This window comes from Myotis myotis, unplaced genomic scaffold (assembly GCF_014108235.1).
Source record: "Myotis myotis isolate mMyoMyo1 unplaced genomic scaffold, mMyoMyo1.p scaffold_m19_p_2, whole genome shotgun sequence".
Classification (NCBI taxonomy): domain Eukaryota; kingdom Metazoa; phylum Chordata; class Mammalia; order Chiroptera; family Vespertilionidae; genus Myotis; species Myotis myotis.
In genome coordinates, this window is record NW_023416324.1 from 153,159,677 (window position 1) to 153,174,082 (window position 14,406).

The 14,406-nt window shown below is 41.3% G+C and overlaps 1 protein-coding gene across 2 annotated transcripts in view; it reads right to left on the reverse strand.

Annotated features, from left to right (window-relative positions):
- Positions 1–3,600: 3,600 nt before the first annotated feature.
- Positions 3,601–14,406, reverse strand: part of LOC118676976 (limbic system associated membrane protein) — a 649,066-nt gene continuing 638,260 nt past the window's right edge. For both annotated transcript variants that reach the window (XM_036351671.1, XM_036351672.1), the window contains one exon: positions 3,601–11,493. In XM_036351671.1, the coding sequence (XP_036207564.1) occupies positions 11,396–11,493 (98 nt within the window). In that variant the 3' untranslated portion in view covers positions 3,601–11,395. The remainder of the gene's footprint in view (positions 11,494–14,406) is intronic.

Sequence of the window (14,406 nt, forward strand, 5' to 3'; positions counted from 1 at the left end):
AGAGAGAAACATCGATCAGCTGCCTCCTGCACATCTCCTACTGGGGAAATGCCCGCAACCCAGGTACATGCCCTTGACTGGAATCGAACCTGGGACCTTTCAGTCCGCAGGCCGATGCTCTATCCACTGAGCCAAACCGGTTTCGGCAAAAGACATTTTTGACTCACGATATTTTCAATTTATGATGGGATGGGTTTATCCAGTGGTAACCCCATCATAACTGGAAGAGCATCTGTAGTAGGAGTTTCTTTGTTGTTCATGTTGGTTCCACTTGGGCCACAGTTCATAGTGGATTCTAATGAAGTGACTGGTGGTGGGTCCATAGATAGTTATATGTTAAGGAGATGACTCACTATGAGATTGGCCACATCAGAACGACCAGCCACTTGGTTAAAGTAGCAGAGCTTTGAGTCATGTGATAGTGATACCAGCTTGAACTCCTGGCATGGGAGGGAGACTGAAGATTGAGTTCAACTGTGAAACCAATGATTCAATCAATCTTGCCTATGTATTGAAACTCCAATATAAACTCCAGGCACCAAAGCCTGGGAGACATTCTGCGTTCTGTCACACATCAGTTTGTTGGGAGTGTAATGTGTCCTAATTCCACAGGGAGAAGGCAGTGGAAAGTTCACATTGGGGATTCTCAGATTTAGCACTATGTGTCTCTCCCTTTGGCTGGTTCTGATCTGCAACCTTTTGCTATAGTAAAATTTTAATCATAAGTAACAACACTTTCCCTGAGTTTTGCAAGTCATTCTAGAAATTATCTACACTAATAAAAGAGAAACATGCAAATTGGTGTCACTCTGATACCCTTCCCATTGGCTAATCAGGGTGATATGCAAATTAACTGCCAGCCAAGATGGCGGCCGACAGCCAGGCAGCTTGAAGAGAACATGAGGCTTGCTTGTTTCAGTGACAGAGGAAGCCAAGGTTCCCTGCCTGCCGCTGCCGGCCTCTGAGCTTGCAGTTTGAAACATTGTTACAAATATAGAAGCTAAACAAAACCCCAGAAACCTGCTTTCAGTCAGCTGGGATCTCAGAGCTGGAGTTGAAACAGTGTTTTGATTATAGAACCCAAACAAACCAGATACCTGCTTTCAGCAGCCAAGGCCTAAGAGCTGGAGCCAAGCCTCAGAGCTAAAGCTGGCCCAGAATTAAAAAAAAGAAAAAAAGAAAAAAGGAGCGGTTGGGAGCTTCAGTCACCCGCCAGCGTGAAAACGGCCCTCAGCCCCTCACTCAGGCTGGCCAGGCACCCCAGTGGAGACCCCCACCCTGAAGGGGGTGTGACCAGCGGCAAACAGCCATCATCCCCTCATCCAGGCTGGCCAGGCACCCAAGTGGGACCCCCACCCTGTTCCAGGACACCCTTCAGGGAAAACCAGCCAGCCCACACCCATGCACCAGGCCTCTATCCTATATAGTAAAAGGGTAATATGCCTCTCAGCACCTGGATCAGTGGAGCCGAGAGGCCTCCTGGCACTGGGATCAGCATGACAGGGGGCAGCGCCCAAACACCCTGAACACCCTGCAGCTCTGTGTGTGACAGGGTGTGGCACCCCAACCCCCCCACCCCCCATGGGCCCTGCTCTGTGTGTGACAGGGTGCGGTGCCCAACCCCCTGATCCACCCTGCTCTGTGTGTGACAGGGGGTGGTGCCCCAACTCCCCTATTGGCCCTACTCTGTGCGTGACAGGGGGGAGCTCCCCAACCCTCTGATCGACCCTGTTCTGTGCATGACAGGATACAGAGCCCCAACCCTCCTGATAGGCCCTGCTCTGTGTGTGACAGGGGGGAGCTCCCCAACCCCCTGATCGGCCCTGCTCCTGCTCTGTGCATGACAGGGGGGAGCTCCCCAACCCTTTGATCGACCCTGCTCTGTGCATGACAGGGTATGGAGCCCCAACCCCCCTGATAGGCCCTGCTCTGTGCGTGACAGGGGGCAGCGCCCCAACCCCCTCATTGGCCCTGCTCTGTGCATGACAGGGGGTGGCACTGCAACCTCCCCATCGACCCTGCCTTGAGTGTGACAGGGGCCGGTGCCCCAACCCCCCAATCGGCCCTACCCTGAGTGTGACTGAGGGTGGCATCGCAAACTCCCAATCTGCCCTGCTCTGTGCATGACAGGGGGCGGTGCCCCAACTCCCCAATCAGCCCTGCTCTGAGCCCGACCAGGGGCTGCACCTAGGGATTGGGCCTGCCCTCTGCCACCCAGGAGCAGGCCTAAGCCAGCAGGTTGTTATCTCCCGAGGGGTCCCAGACTACAAGAGGGCACAGGCCGGGCTGAGGGACCTCCCCTCCCTCCTGAGTGCACAAAAATTTGTGCACCGGGCCTCTAGTTAAATAATAAATGAGGGTGGCTTGAGTACCCTGAATTAGTAGTGTTTGATGTGAGGGCTGTCCTGTTTAAGCACTGGTTCTCTTTTGTAAAAAAAAAAAAATCCTTACCCATGGATATTTTTGCCATTTATTTTTAAATAAAGTGGAAGGGAGGGAGAGAGAGAGAGAGAGAGAGAGAGAGAGAGAGAGAGAGAGAGAGAGAAGCATCAATGTGAGAGAGACACATTAATTGGTTGCCTCTCACACTCGCCCCAACCAAGGCTGGGATTGAACCTACAACTCAGGCAATGCCCCTGATCTGGAATTGAACCTGAGGCACTTTGGTGCTTGGCTGATGCTCTAACCACTGAGAACCCCAGCCAAGGCGAGCACTCAGTCTTTAACCTTGAGTTTGACAAACTCATTGAAGAACATTTTCAGAGTTCTATATAAAATTCAAATTTGGGGAGATTGGGGGTTCTCAATGCTGTCTCTTTAAATCTGAGGAGACCAGGGGTTTTGCTTCTGAGACACTGTTGATTACTTGGCCTGGTCATGAATGCTCACTTGCCCACCCTCTCCCTTTCTGACCTAGTTTGGCTCCTAGTATTCAAACTTTAGACCCTCTCAATCACTTCTGATACACGATTGGTCAACCTGACCTCTTTAGATTGCGGATTGCTTATTTCTTGTCTTCTCTTGTCATCTGTCATTCTTGTACAGTGCTATAGGGGATCCTATGCAGAGTCTGGAAACATTTTGTGACGAAGGTAATAGCTCTCAGCAAGAATAGAAAACAAACTATTTTTTTCGTAAGTAGAAAAAAACAGGTGGATTTGGAAGCTAGTGCTATCAGGTAGGATCCTATGTAAAGTAACCCTTAAAGATAACCTCTAATGGAGACTTAAAGAAAGAGTATGCTCCCTAATGTTTTTTTGGTATGTCTTAAATTCTAAATTTCAAGAACTTTATTCTTTATTTGTGGCCTCCCTATGGTAATTTGTGCTTATTTCTTATGATCTTTTAAGGGAGAAAAAGAAAAACTTTCATATAATCTCTTTGTTTAGATGAAGACAATTGTTGTAAATACCACATTCCCTTCTGTGAGAGAAAAGGGACATTGATAGAGAGCTTTTGAGTGAGTCTGCAGTATTCCAGCCACCCTTTGCTCACATGATTTCCGTTATCCTCAGCTCCATTCCCGGTCTTATTCATGAAAACTTCTAAGAAGTAGTGCAGTCAACCACAGATCACTGACTCAGGCCAATGAAGACACATCTCCTTTTCATGTTTATTTCATTTTGTTTTAAGATCACAGAAGAGCAGAGCATTCATACATGTAAAGTAACAGAAGAGAGAAACAGAATTTAAATACATTGAAAAAGTAAAGAAAAAAGCTTTTTTTAATTTTAATTTTTTTTACACACACTGCGCTTTTTATGTTCCTTCACAGAGCTAGTATCCAGGGGAGGGGAAACCCACCCAATAAACAAAAATTAAAAACCTTGAACAACCAAAAGAAACACAACAAACAACGGAAAAATGGCCATGTGTTTATATCAAGGAAAGATCTGTTTATGTCTACAGGGCTGAAAAAAGGAATATATTTATATATTTATATATATTTATATGTATATAACACTGTTAATAAGGAGAATTCTAACCAAGAGCAGGATTTATACACCATTCAGTACAGCAGTGAGGAGGAAGGGGTGAAGCACTGGGGGTGGCGGGAGGGAGTTGGAGGTTTTCTCCCATGCTTCTCTCCCCCTGTAATTTCCTGCCTTCCACCTTCCCCCACTCCCAGTAAATACTTGGGTGGCAGAGTTTGGCCATCGTTCACCAGGATGAACCACTGATATTCTCTGGTGAAGAGCAAAGACTTGGGGAAGTGGGTTCAAAAAGGCCCCAGGTAGCTTAGAATTACTTCCACGTGCCAGGAAGCTAGCAGTTCCAGGTGTTTTCATTTGCAAGAAGCAGATTTGAACTCTGTGCCTGGCTTTACATAGAGAGGGCTTGTGCAGAGAAGAATGCAGCTGCAGGAGCAGATGGAGGAGCACCACTCAGAGAGAGGCACCTCTGAAATGCCCATGGCAATGGGGAGCTGTCCTGAGGGCAGGCCATCCCCGCACTCAAGGAGAGCTCTGGAAGTACCTAAGTAATGGTGTTCCCTTAGCTACATATAGTGATAGTGATGCTGGAAGTTTTGTGTAATCCCTCCTCTTCAGTGTACAGAAGACTCTGATTCTTTCTGTTCTCTTAGGCAATGCATAGAAAGCTTCCATTGGATAGATGCTGAATTGAGCCTCTAGGATGGTGTGGAGCTATACTTTGAGGGGTCAAGACAAGTGGGTCTTTGCTCAACCCATCCAGAACATGGCACAAGTAAGTAATTCTTCATTCACCACGGAAGAAACCATCCTTTCTGCTTACCCTCTTCTCAGAGAACTTAATTCACTTCTGGTTTTTGGCCTTCACAACAACTCTCAAATATTCACTCTGTAACCTCCTAAAAAGTGTTTATGTTTAACTTTTCTTTAGATGGTATCAACTTGCACTTTCTGAAAATGAGGTTTGTTTTCTTTCCATCTACTTGCTTGACCTCATAGCCTATAATTCAAGTTCAGGGAAACTTATGCCGTACAAAATTCCTTCCCAAACAAAATATATTATCTTGCCCGTTTCTCACAGAACTGCCTTTTGAACCACATGCTTACTGTCATCAGCACAAGCAAAGTATTTTCAAGGACATACATTGACCACAGGGAGGCACTTGGCCCAGGATGAGAGAAAACTGATGTTTCCTTCCCTATGCACAACTTCCTCACTTGTGACGTGCACAATACACAATCTGGTTGTTTTCCTTCCTATGAAAGGTTATTACAATATAATTCAACAGTTAGATTTTATGATAAATAAGGAAACATCTCTAGCTATTTCAGTGCCTTCAGTTTAGTCTGAATATGCCCTTTTTCAACATCGCTAAGAAGTTTTGATCAGAAGAGAATTACAGAACCAGGCCAGGGATCCTATCTATATTCTAGGAAGATTTAGCTTTAGAAATGGAGCTGTTGGAATGATGGTTCTGAGAAGAGAAGATAGTCCACAGATCAAACTAGAGATGACAAATAGCTGCTTGGAATGATTCGCTGGGCACAGCACTAACAAAAGCATCACATTCTTATTTAGAATCAGAGAGCTTAGAGTTGAAAGAGGTTCTAGGGATGTCATGAAAATTCCTCACTTTCAGGAAGAGAAAACCAAGAGTCAGGAAGGTTAAATGACTTGCTTAGGGTCACATAGCTTGTTTGTGATCAGATTCAGGGCTAGAACCCAATTCTCCTGACTCCCAACCCAGTACACTTTCCACTTCACTTTAGAGTTGCCATGCATCTTGAGTCAAGGAGTGTATTTTATGCATGTTATTCATTTGACCTAAATTTCTTTTTATAATAGTCCTTTTATAAAACTCATGTGGTCCTTGAAGTCATCTCTCCTATGACTCTTTATGAATCAGTTGTTTAGAATTTAGAAAAAGTCTATATGTCTGTTAAACATATCAGACATTTCAAAAAACTCCAAGAGAATGTGTCTGAGAGAGATACGCCCAATTAAAATGATTTTGTCCTCATTTGCAATATTCAGAACAGATATGTAGAAATATAAGTCTACTGGATTAAGTAAAAGTAGTTATTTCCTAGCATGATTTAGCAAGATATTTCCCAAAGTTCCAACCTATTTCTTATATTCCACAATTTCTTAGGATTAAGATGACAAGAAGCTTTCATTTGGATGGATGGAAAATGAAAACAGAGTAATATTTTCTGCATCAAGGTGTAGGTGGCTTCCTTGGAGCTCTTTCAGTAAGATGTCTTGGATGGTAAGTAAGAAGTATCAAGAAAACATTTGGGAGTTGATGCATCAGATACATATGAGCTCTTAAAACTGCTTCCTCCCTATCTCATCATTTCCCTTGCTTTGGAGTCAGGTGAGAAAACTGTGGAAACAGTTGGGAGAGACTCCACTTTGGTCCTGAAGAAACAAAGAGGTGGCTTCCTGTGACATGAGCAGGATATGAATCCCTAACAGTTCCTGTGGTCTGCTTCCTTTGCTGGGGCAACCTTGAGTGTGGGCCATTAGTCATACTCCTTCCCATTCTGACTTGTGAAATGCTTTGGTTTTAATTTATTTTTATTTATTTTTTCTTTTCTAAGATTCATAGGTTTAACTGAACTTGAGCCCTGCCTGAAAACTGAAGTTTACATAGTTTTTATTATGTACATAAACTAGTGATTTACATTGATTTACACATGATTGGTGCCTAATTTATTAATCAGCACACAGTATGTAAATATGCTGAAAGGAAATCAAGATTTTAAAATAAGTTTTCCATAATATCCACAAACATTTGCACTGGTGTAATATCAAACCTAAACCTAATGTTAACATCAGCTTCCCGGCCAGGGGGAAAGTAACAGGCATTGCTGGGTGAAAAATTCTTTCTTGAATTTCAGTCGGCCACATTTGACAGCAGAGCTACATACAAATGAGAATGGTTTGCCTCTCTTTCACTAGTACGCACATAAATGTAAACTTCATTTTGAATTTTAGGGAGACATTTACAGATATTATGGCAACCATGGTGGAGAATTTACATCACTGGGGCAAAAGCAGTCTTTGGAGGAGAAATATTTTAAATACTTAAGAAAGAAGGGGGTTTTCTAAACTGATTTGCATTTCTTAATTTAGGCTCTTATCTCACTATTTTATGATATATTTAACATTTGTCCCAAAATAATAGTAGTTTTTATGGGTCAGGTAATTGCATTATACTTTTATTTCTATAAAAATGATAGTTATTAAGAACTTAGACTATATCTAAGGTAAAAGGTTATGAAGAGAAAAATAAGGCCATGGTTAATCCCATGGAACATGGTTCGTAAGCAAATTGCTTTGAAACAAAAAATAATAAATTGAAAAAAATGGGGCTCCATGTCTTTCTAAATGAATCATAGCTCTTTTTTTTAACCAAATTCAATACTTTTCTTCCTTTTAAGTTTAAACCATTGTTCTAGAGTCTTCTAATACACATACAATTGTAAATATAGCATTTGTAAAGTTAAGATTAAAAGCAATACATACACACATATATTATTTTTCCACAAATAATTCAAGGCCTGCAAAAAACAAAATAGAAATTCTGGGAGACAAGCCAATAGAAACAGTCAAACCACAACCAATCTGGGGATGGAAACTGTGACTCTGGAGTTGTTTATAAGCTAGCAACTCAGTAGGTGATAACTCAGATACAATTTCATGCTGAGGAGTTTAGTTTTTGTGTGCAAAGGAGGTAAATCCATTTTTGGAGGAGAAACAGATTTTTGTTTCTGTCCTCCAAGAACATGAAAATCACGAGTACTTTTACAAGGTCTCTATGAATAGCCCCGGTTGTCTGAATATGTAGTTTTTAAAAATGCCCATGACAAGGGTGAAGTCTATCTGACTTGGAAGAGAAGGCAAAGGTCAATGGGACGATTCTTTCCAACAGAAAACTCAATGACTTTCCCATCAGCCTCAGTTCTTTTAGGGTAGAGGGATATTATGTGGCAAAACAAGTAAGACAAAAACCTTCTGATGAACAATTGTCCAGAGGATGTATTTCTGCAGTTGTAAAACCTAGGATTAGTTCTCATTCTTCAGGAAGTGCCCTGGATCAAGGGTATTTCTGCTTTTTTAACAGGAAATCAAGTCTAAGGATTTTGTTTTATGAATGGTGAGGTGCATTTTGCATACAAAGAACATTAAATCTATTAGCCATTCAGATTAATTGATGCACTTCACTCCTCTCAGAGTACTGATACTAACAAGTTGGTTATTTTTAGTTTAGGGTTTAAGCTTTGATTACCAATGGACAAGATTCTTGAGGGGATTTATATAGCAATATGATAAGCTGATGAACAAAATTTCAAAAGTCCCATGTTCAAACTCAATTTCATGGTGACAGTCTGATGGCTCCTACCTGTTTTTTTCTGATTTTTCTACAAACTGTATTCTGCATTCTTCACATTGCTTAGAGACATTCTCATACCTATGAGATTTCTGGGGTCACTGTTTGCTCTGAAACAGGAGCCAGGATGAAATTTTTAAATCCCCAGCTCTTGCCAGAAATATATGCAACACTACAATATCCAGTATATGTTTAATTATGTTTAATATATGGTTCATATTAAAACTCAGGAACAAATGGTGCCAACATGGCAAAGACATTCCTTTCAATGGCATATCTCCTTCCATAAAACCAAGACCTTGTCTTTATGATAGGGTGGGGACGAAAAGAAATCTAGGTGTATGATTAAAATCCGTGACATGCCACTGGGATCTGTTCCTGAAACTGACACTAAACTGAATTAAGTCCTGTTACTCTTCGCTTCTTATATATCTTTAAATTAGCATGTACTTCTTTGAAGCTTCCACTTAAGGATATGGCTGGCTCTTCATATATATGGGGAACATTTATCAAGGATGATAAACTTTTAATCCTGTACTAAGAAGACCAAACTGTAGAGAAACCTCTGATTGTCAGTTAGTTGATGCTGCATAGGAACATGGCAACCTCCCCTGTATTTAGTAGTTACCTGTCCTACAGAAGGATTTGCCACAAACACTCTCACAGATCCCTAAGCCCAATTTGTTCTTCAATTTCATGTCTAAACTGCAAAATCATAAAAGAAGGCTGGTGAAAAACTTATAAAATAGAATAAAATCTCTCAGAAGAGATGAAAAATACTGCCTATCAAGGCAATTGTTATGTTCATAGACTTATCACAAAAAGCCTTCAATTAATAAAATCTATCAAGAGAAATTTTCCTTCCTTCCTTCCTTCCTTCCTTCCTTCCTTCCTTCCTTCCTTCCTTCCTTCTTCCTTCTCTCCCTTCCTTTCTTCCTCACTTCCTTTATTGATTTGCAGTTCTGAAGTTTCCTGTTTTATATCACATGGCAGCTATTTTTCAGGTTTCAAAACTTGGTGAGGTACCATATCTGGCTCTGCTAAAATACTGTCAATTATGACCTCAGTAATAATCCTCTGTCCTTTTATAAACTCAGTCACTTCCAATGTCTCCTATAGGGTTGGTTTCCTGACAAAGCTATCTACACACATAGAGCCAGCTCTCTGCAAGGCCTTTCCTAAGAAAATCCTTCTGATGTTGTGATGATGCCAAGCTTTGTGTTAATCATACAATTTCTGTGTAAATTATTAAAAGCTTCCCGGCTCTTTTGGTTAAGACACTAACTCTCATTTCAGTGTTAATGACAAGATGATGCTTGTAGATGTGGCCTTAAACAGCATATTCCCCACTGCATCTTTTTCAGGAGACTAGAAGCGAAAAGTGAGCAGGGAAATTGGAATATAATTTCATTCCTAGTGGCCTGGCCTAGGATAAAGATGGACTACTATGACCAATGTTGCTGCAGACACCAGTAGTGGAACAGGAGCGAGATAATGTGGGCAACCAAATAAAGTCTTAGCCTAGAAAACCAGGACAAAAGTCTGCAAAGGAGCACAGGAGTTGATTCCTTTTTGTTATGGTCAATGCATTGTATTGAGTTCTGTCAGCATCTCTACAATTCAAGTAAGGATCTGAGCCCCTGCTCACTTTCCCTGCTTCACTCACTCTCACGTATCCTGTCTGAAATAGGAAACAATCTCTGCTCAGAGGAATCTATGGGCGAATGCAGTGTTATTTGAAAATTAGGGAGGGAGCAAAACAGGGTTGCTTAGGATCTCCACATGGCTCCTCCTCTTCCATTGGGAGTTAACACTGGGAGACCTTCCTGCATCTGGGGATTTACTCAGCACATGCTGCTCACCCTGCAGCAGAGCAGGACCCAGCCCGCAACAAGCCAGCAAACCTATGAATCCCTCAGATTCATGGAACAAGAGTGAAATCAGAAACCTTTTCTCCTAGGTCGCCTCATCCACATCACCGATTTTCTCTACTGTTTGCTCACCCCATCACTAGTAGGCACTTTCATTGACAGTGATATTCTGAGTGACTCCTGACTGGGTTCTGATGATTGGACTAGGAGAAAGATGAGGTTCTGCCCTTAGGAGGGGCATAGCATGGTGTGAACACACACCGATGTTGGGTGACAGCCATGGATGGGGAAGGGCCCTGCTCCTGGCCTCCTTCCCCACTCTGCCCCCAGCAACGTGTCACAGCTGCGTCTCACAATTACAAATGCAGGACAGTATCTACAGCACGAAGTCTATGTACACATGGACCATTCCCTTGGCATGCTTGAGAGAGACACACACACGCACACACATGTACACCCACGTGAGAGCGAGAGACGCGAGCACGCACGCACAGCAGAGAAAATTAAAATGGCACTTCCTAGCGTTTGCGGCATGACTAGTGCTCAGGGTGGTGGGAGTGAAGAGAAGTGTGTGGGGGTGGAGATAAAAAAGGGGGTATCTGGGATGAATGTGGGGAGATAGAACACACTGGAGTGGGAGGAGATGTTCTTAAAAGTTGGTGATAGTGGAGGCAGAAAGCCAGAGAAAGGCTCAACACAGGACTTCGCTTGGATTCCACTGATAGTCTCAAATGGTTACAAGTCAGCTCAAATGAAAACAGAGGAAAAAGTTGATGGCAATATACACACAAAGGCAAGACCTTGTTTCTTTTCCCCTCACGATGAAAAAAGATGAAGGAAGGATCAAGTGTGTGGGGGAGTTAATATCCATCTGGTACTTCTTCACTTGTCCTAGTTTTACACCTGGATGTCCTTAGCATGATAGGTCTTCACACAGCATATATCTGCTTAGACATACACATAGCCTAATAGAACTTTTCCCACCCTGAATCATACTCAAATGGTTATTGATGGACTTGAGAATTGTTTTAAATGTTGTATTGTCTTCTTCCTTTTTCTTACTTCCCCCTTTATTTATAAACACACAAAGTTGTGAAATAAACAGTCTCCCCCCATCTCACTCTCTCTCTCTCTGTATCCTGTGTGACGCATATTTTGTGTGTTTTTTTTAAATTATTTTAAAATTTTTATTCTATTAACATTTGCTGAGAAGGCAGAGCAGAGATGCTGCCAGCAGCCACAGTGGTACGGCCAGACTGATGGATCCATTTATTCCTTTCGCCGACCCAGGTCCTGCAGAGCAAAGGAGAGAGGGAGAAAAAAGAGAATGGTTACATCTGGCCCACTCTGTGTTAGAGCTGACTGCTGCCCTGTCAGAGGTGAGGCAGGTCTGGTAGGCACCAGTGCCTCCAAGTCAGTGTGCGTATGTACAGCTCAACAAGGTCTCACATTCCTTCCTTAATTCTTCTTCTTGAACTGTAAGTATCTTAGGAATTATCATTGGTTCAAACATCTCTAGATACAAAATGCTCTCATCAGAGAATGTCCTAAACTAGCTGTCCCTGGCGTGTCTGAGGGCGTGGCAGGCCCCTCCTCACCCAGCCTCCTCTTGCATGCTCCACTCGGCATGGCAGCCAAAGCCAGCACTCATTAAGATTCTAACCATTGGTGAGGGTCCTTCTGCAGCCAGACACGGGCTCCTCCAGCTGATTTATCACAGCATCTCCATCAATAAAACATGGAACCAATCTGTGACCCTCTTGTTTCTCCTGGGGGAAGCTGTAATTATTTATTGGTTACAGGGAGGAGAGCTCTTTCCAAGTAATATTTATGACTGGTGACACTTGAGCTTCAAGGTGGAAAATAAGTCAACTCATTGTAGAATTTTAAGAGGCAGAAGGGGATCACCTGGTCCAAACTCTAACTTTGACAGTTTAAAAATCAAAAGTAAAGACAACAACAACAAAAACAGAAAACAACAAACAAACACGACTTAGGGAGGTTAAAGAGGCAGGTCCAAACCAAAAAAAAGACTAAGCTTGAAGTTGCCCAGAATTCGACCTGGAGTGACAGTCTATGTGACTGGTTTTCCCCAGGTGGACAGGATTGGGGTGTGTAAGTGTGGCTATAGATCCAAGAGGGAGATTGGATTGGAAAGGAAAGAGGAGAAGCGAGGTATGTGTTGACAGAGTGAGGAGGATTGGGCAGAAAATGTTGCTTTGCTTGCCCACTCTCTCCTTTTGTATGGTTCTTTTGTAAAGATCATTTAAAAAAGAAAATACTAGTATTTTTCACAACCAAGACTTTGGGATTGAAGACTGTATGTTTAGATGATGACATTCAAAAGAGAGATTGGTGTGACTATAATTATGGGTCACTTTGAAGTTTTGAGGGCACATACGCAAACGAATCTGTGTGAATGAGTGTATATGTGAGTGTATATTTAAACTTATGATGGTTCAAGTGCAATGAAGTATCTCTGGTATGTGAATGTTGTCAAAATTGTCAACAAACATACCAGATTAGAGGTAAAATTACAGGGAAAGTGTTGAAATAAAAAAAAATTCATATATATATATATATATATATATATATATATATATATATATATATCGTAAATTATAACAGCAACAACAACCAAACAAAACCATTAGATAATTAGGTAGCTCTTACTGCAACGTACTGTTATAAATGCTTTACAAATACAAGCACACTACCATGCTGTGAGGCAGGTACTCAATGAGCCCAGTTTTACAGCGAGATAACAGAGGCAGAGAGAGATGAAACCTATTGGATAAGTTTACACAGCTAGTAAGCTGGGGTTTTCACCCATGCAGCTGGCTCATCTTTGCCTGTCACTACTACACAAGTTATCAAGCGAAGGGATGCCAATGAGTCTCTGGGCCAACATTTGGCAAATGAAATTTGTCTTTACTTAAAACAATAGCCAGAACAAACAAATCAACATGAAGACATCCATTATCTTTTTTAAAAAAGTGATTTCAATAGAATATTTAGACTAGAATGGCATCTTCTAAGCATTAAAAATATTACTATAAAATATGAATATATATGAATATATACAAACTTTGAACAACAAAGTTATAGTATAAAATGAGCTTTATTATATGTAAAGATATGAAACTGCAGATTAAAATTTTAAATATTCAATCAATCAATATTTTAATTTTCTGAATGGCTATAGGATCATATTAATATAAAGGCACTTTAGCTACCTTTAGGTTCATGCCTCTCATGAGGAGTTAAGGTTCAAGAAGATCATGTTTCCTGCATGATGCACCTGATTAGGAATTGTGATTAAAATCCAACTGTTCTGAGCCTTACTCACCCTCTACCTGTCTCCTCCCTACCTTTGGCCCTGCGGTATCTTTAAGTTTTCTTAATGGCAGCTCCCAGGGCTTCTGGCCTGATGGGCATTTTAGTTCCTCTATATGCTGTAGGTAGCATGAACTCAGTGGCACATTTGTTTGAATTAATGTGTCAGTGAAGCAGAGAAAGACTACACACAAACTTATGTCACTCCTGGTTAAACAGATTTGAGATAGGGACGCTGTGAAACAGAAGGTTTCCAGAAAGACTCTAATCCTGCCTATTTCCTTAACTTTATTTTTAGTGCTGGTACCGACTAGATTATCATAAGGCATCTTGGAGTTGAAGGTACCTGGGAAGTCTAAGAAGCCTAGTCTTGCCATTTTTTTGAAGGGCAGTAAATGTTTGAGAAAGCAGAAATTCCATCATTGAAATATAGACATATTTGAACCTAGATAAACATGTTTAATATAACATTTTGTTAATCATGTACATACATAGGTACTAGAGAAGAATATATGTTATATGCATATTCATATATATACATATGATATACACTGGTATTATTGGTGTTTTCATACACATAATTGAGAATAAACTATCACTTTCACATGATATTCTATGTTACATATAGGGAATCCAAGTATATGACTATTAATAATCTTTAATTTTATCCTTAATAAAATTATAACATAGTTGAAGTGAATTCTGTAGATCTGTCAGTTATTATTTTTTAAGTGCTCTCATATAGCTATTTGATGTACTTATATGACTTGCTCTTTTCACAATTGGTTTTGAGAGTAAGTAAATAGGCTTGAAAAATGCAAAGGTAAATGGGAGACAGTTGGGGAATCATCACAAGGGGCATGCAATTAT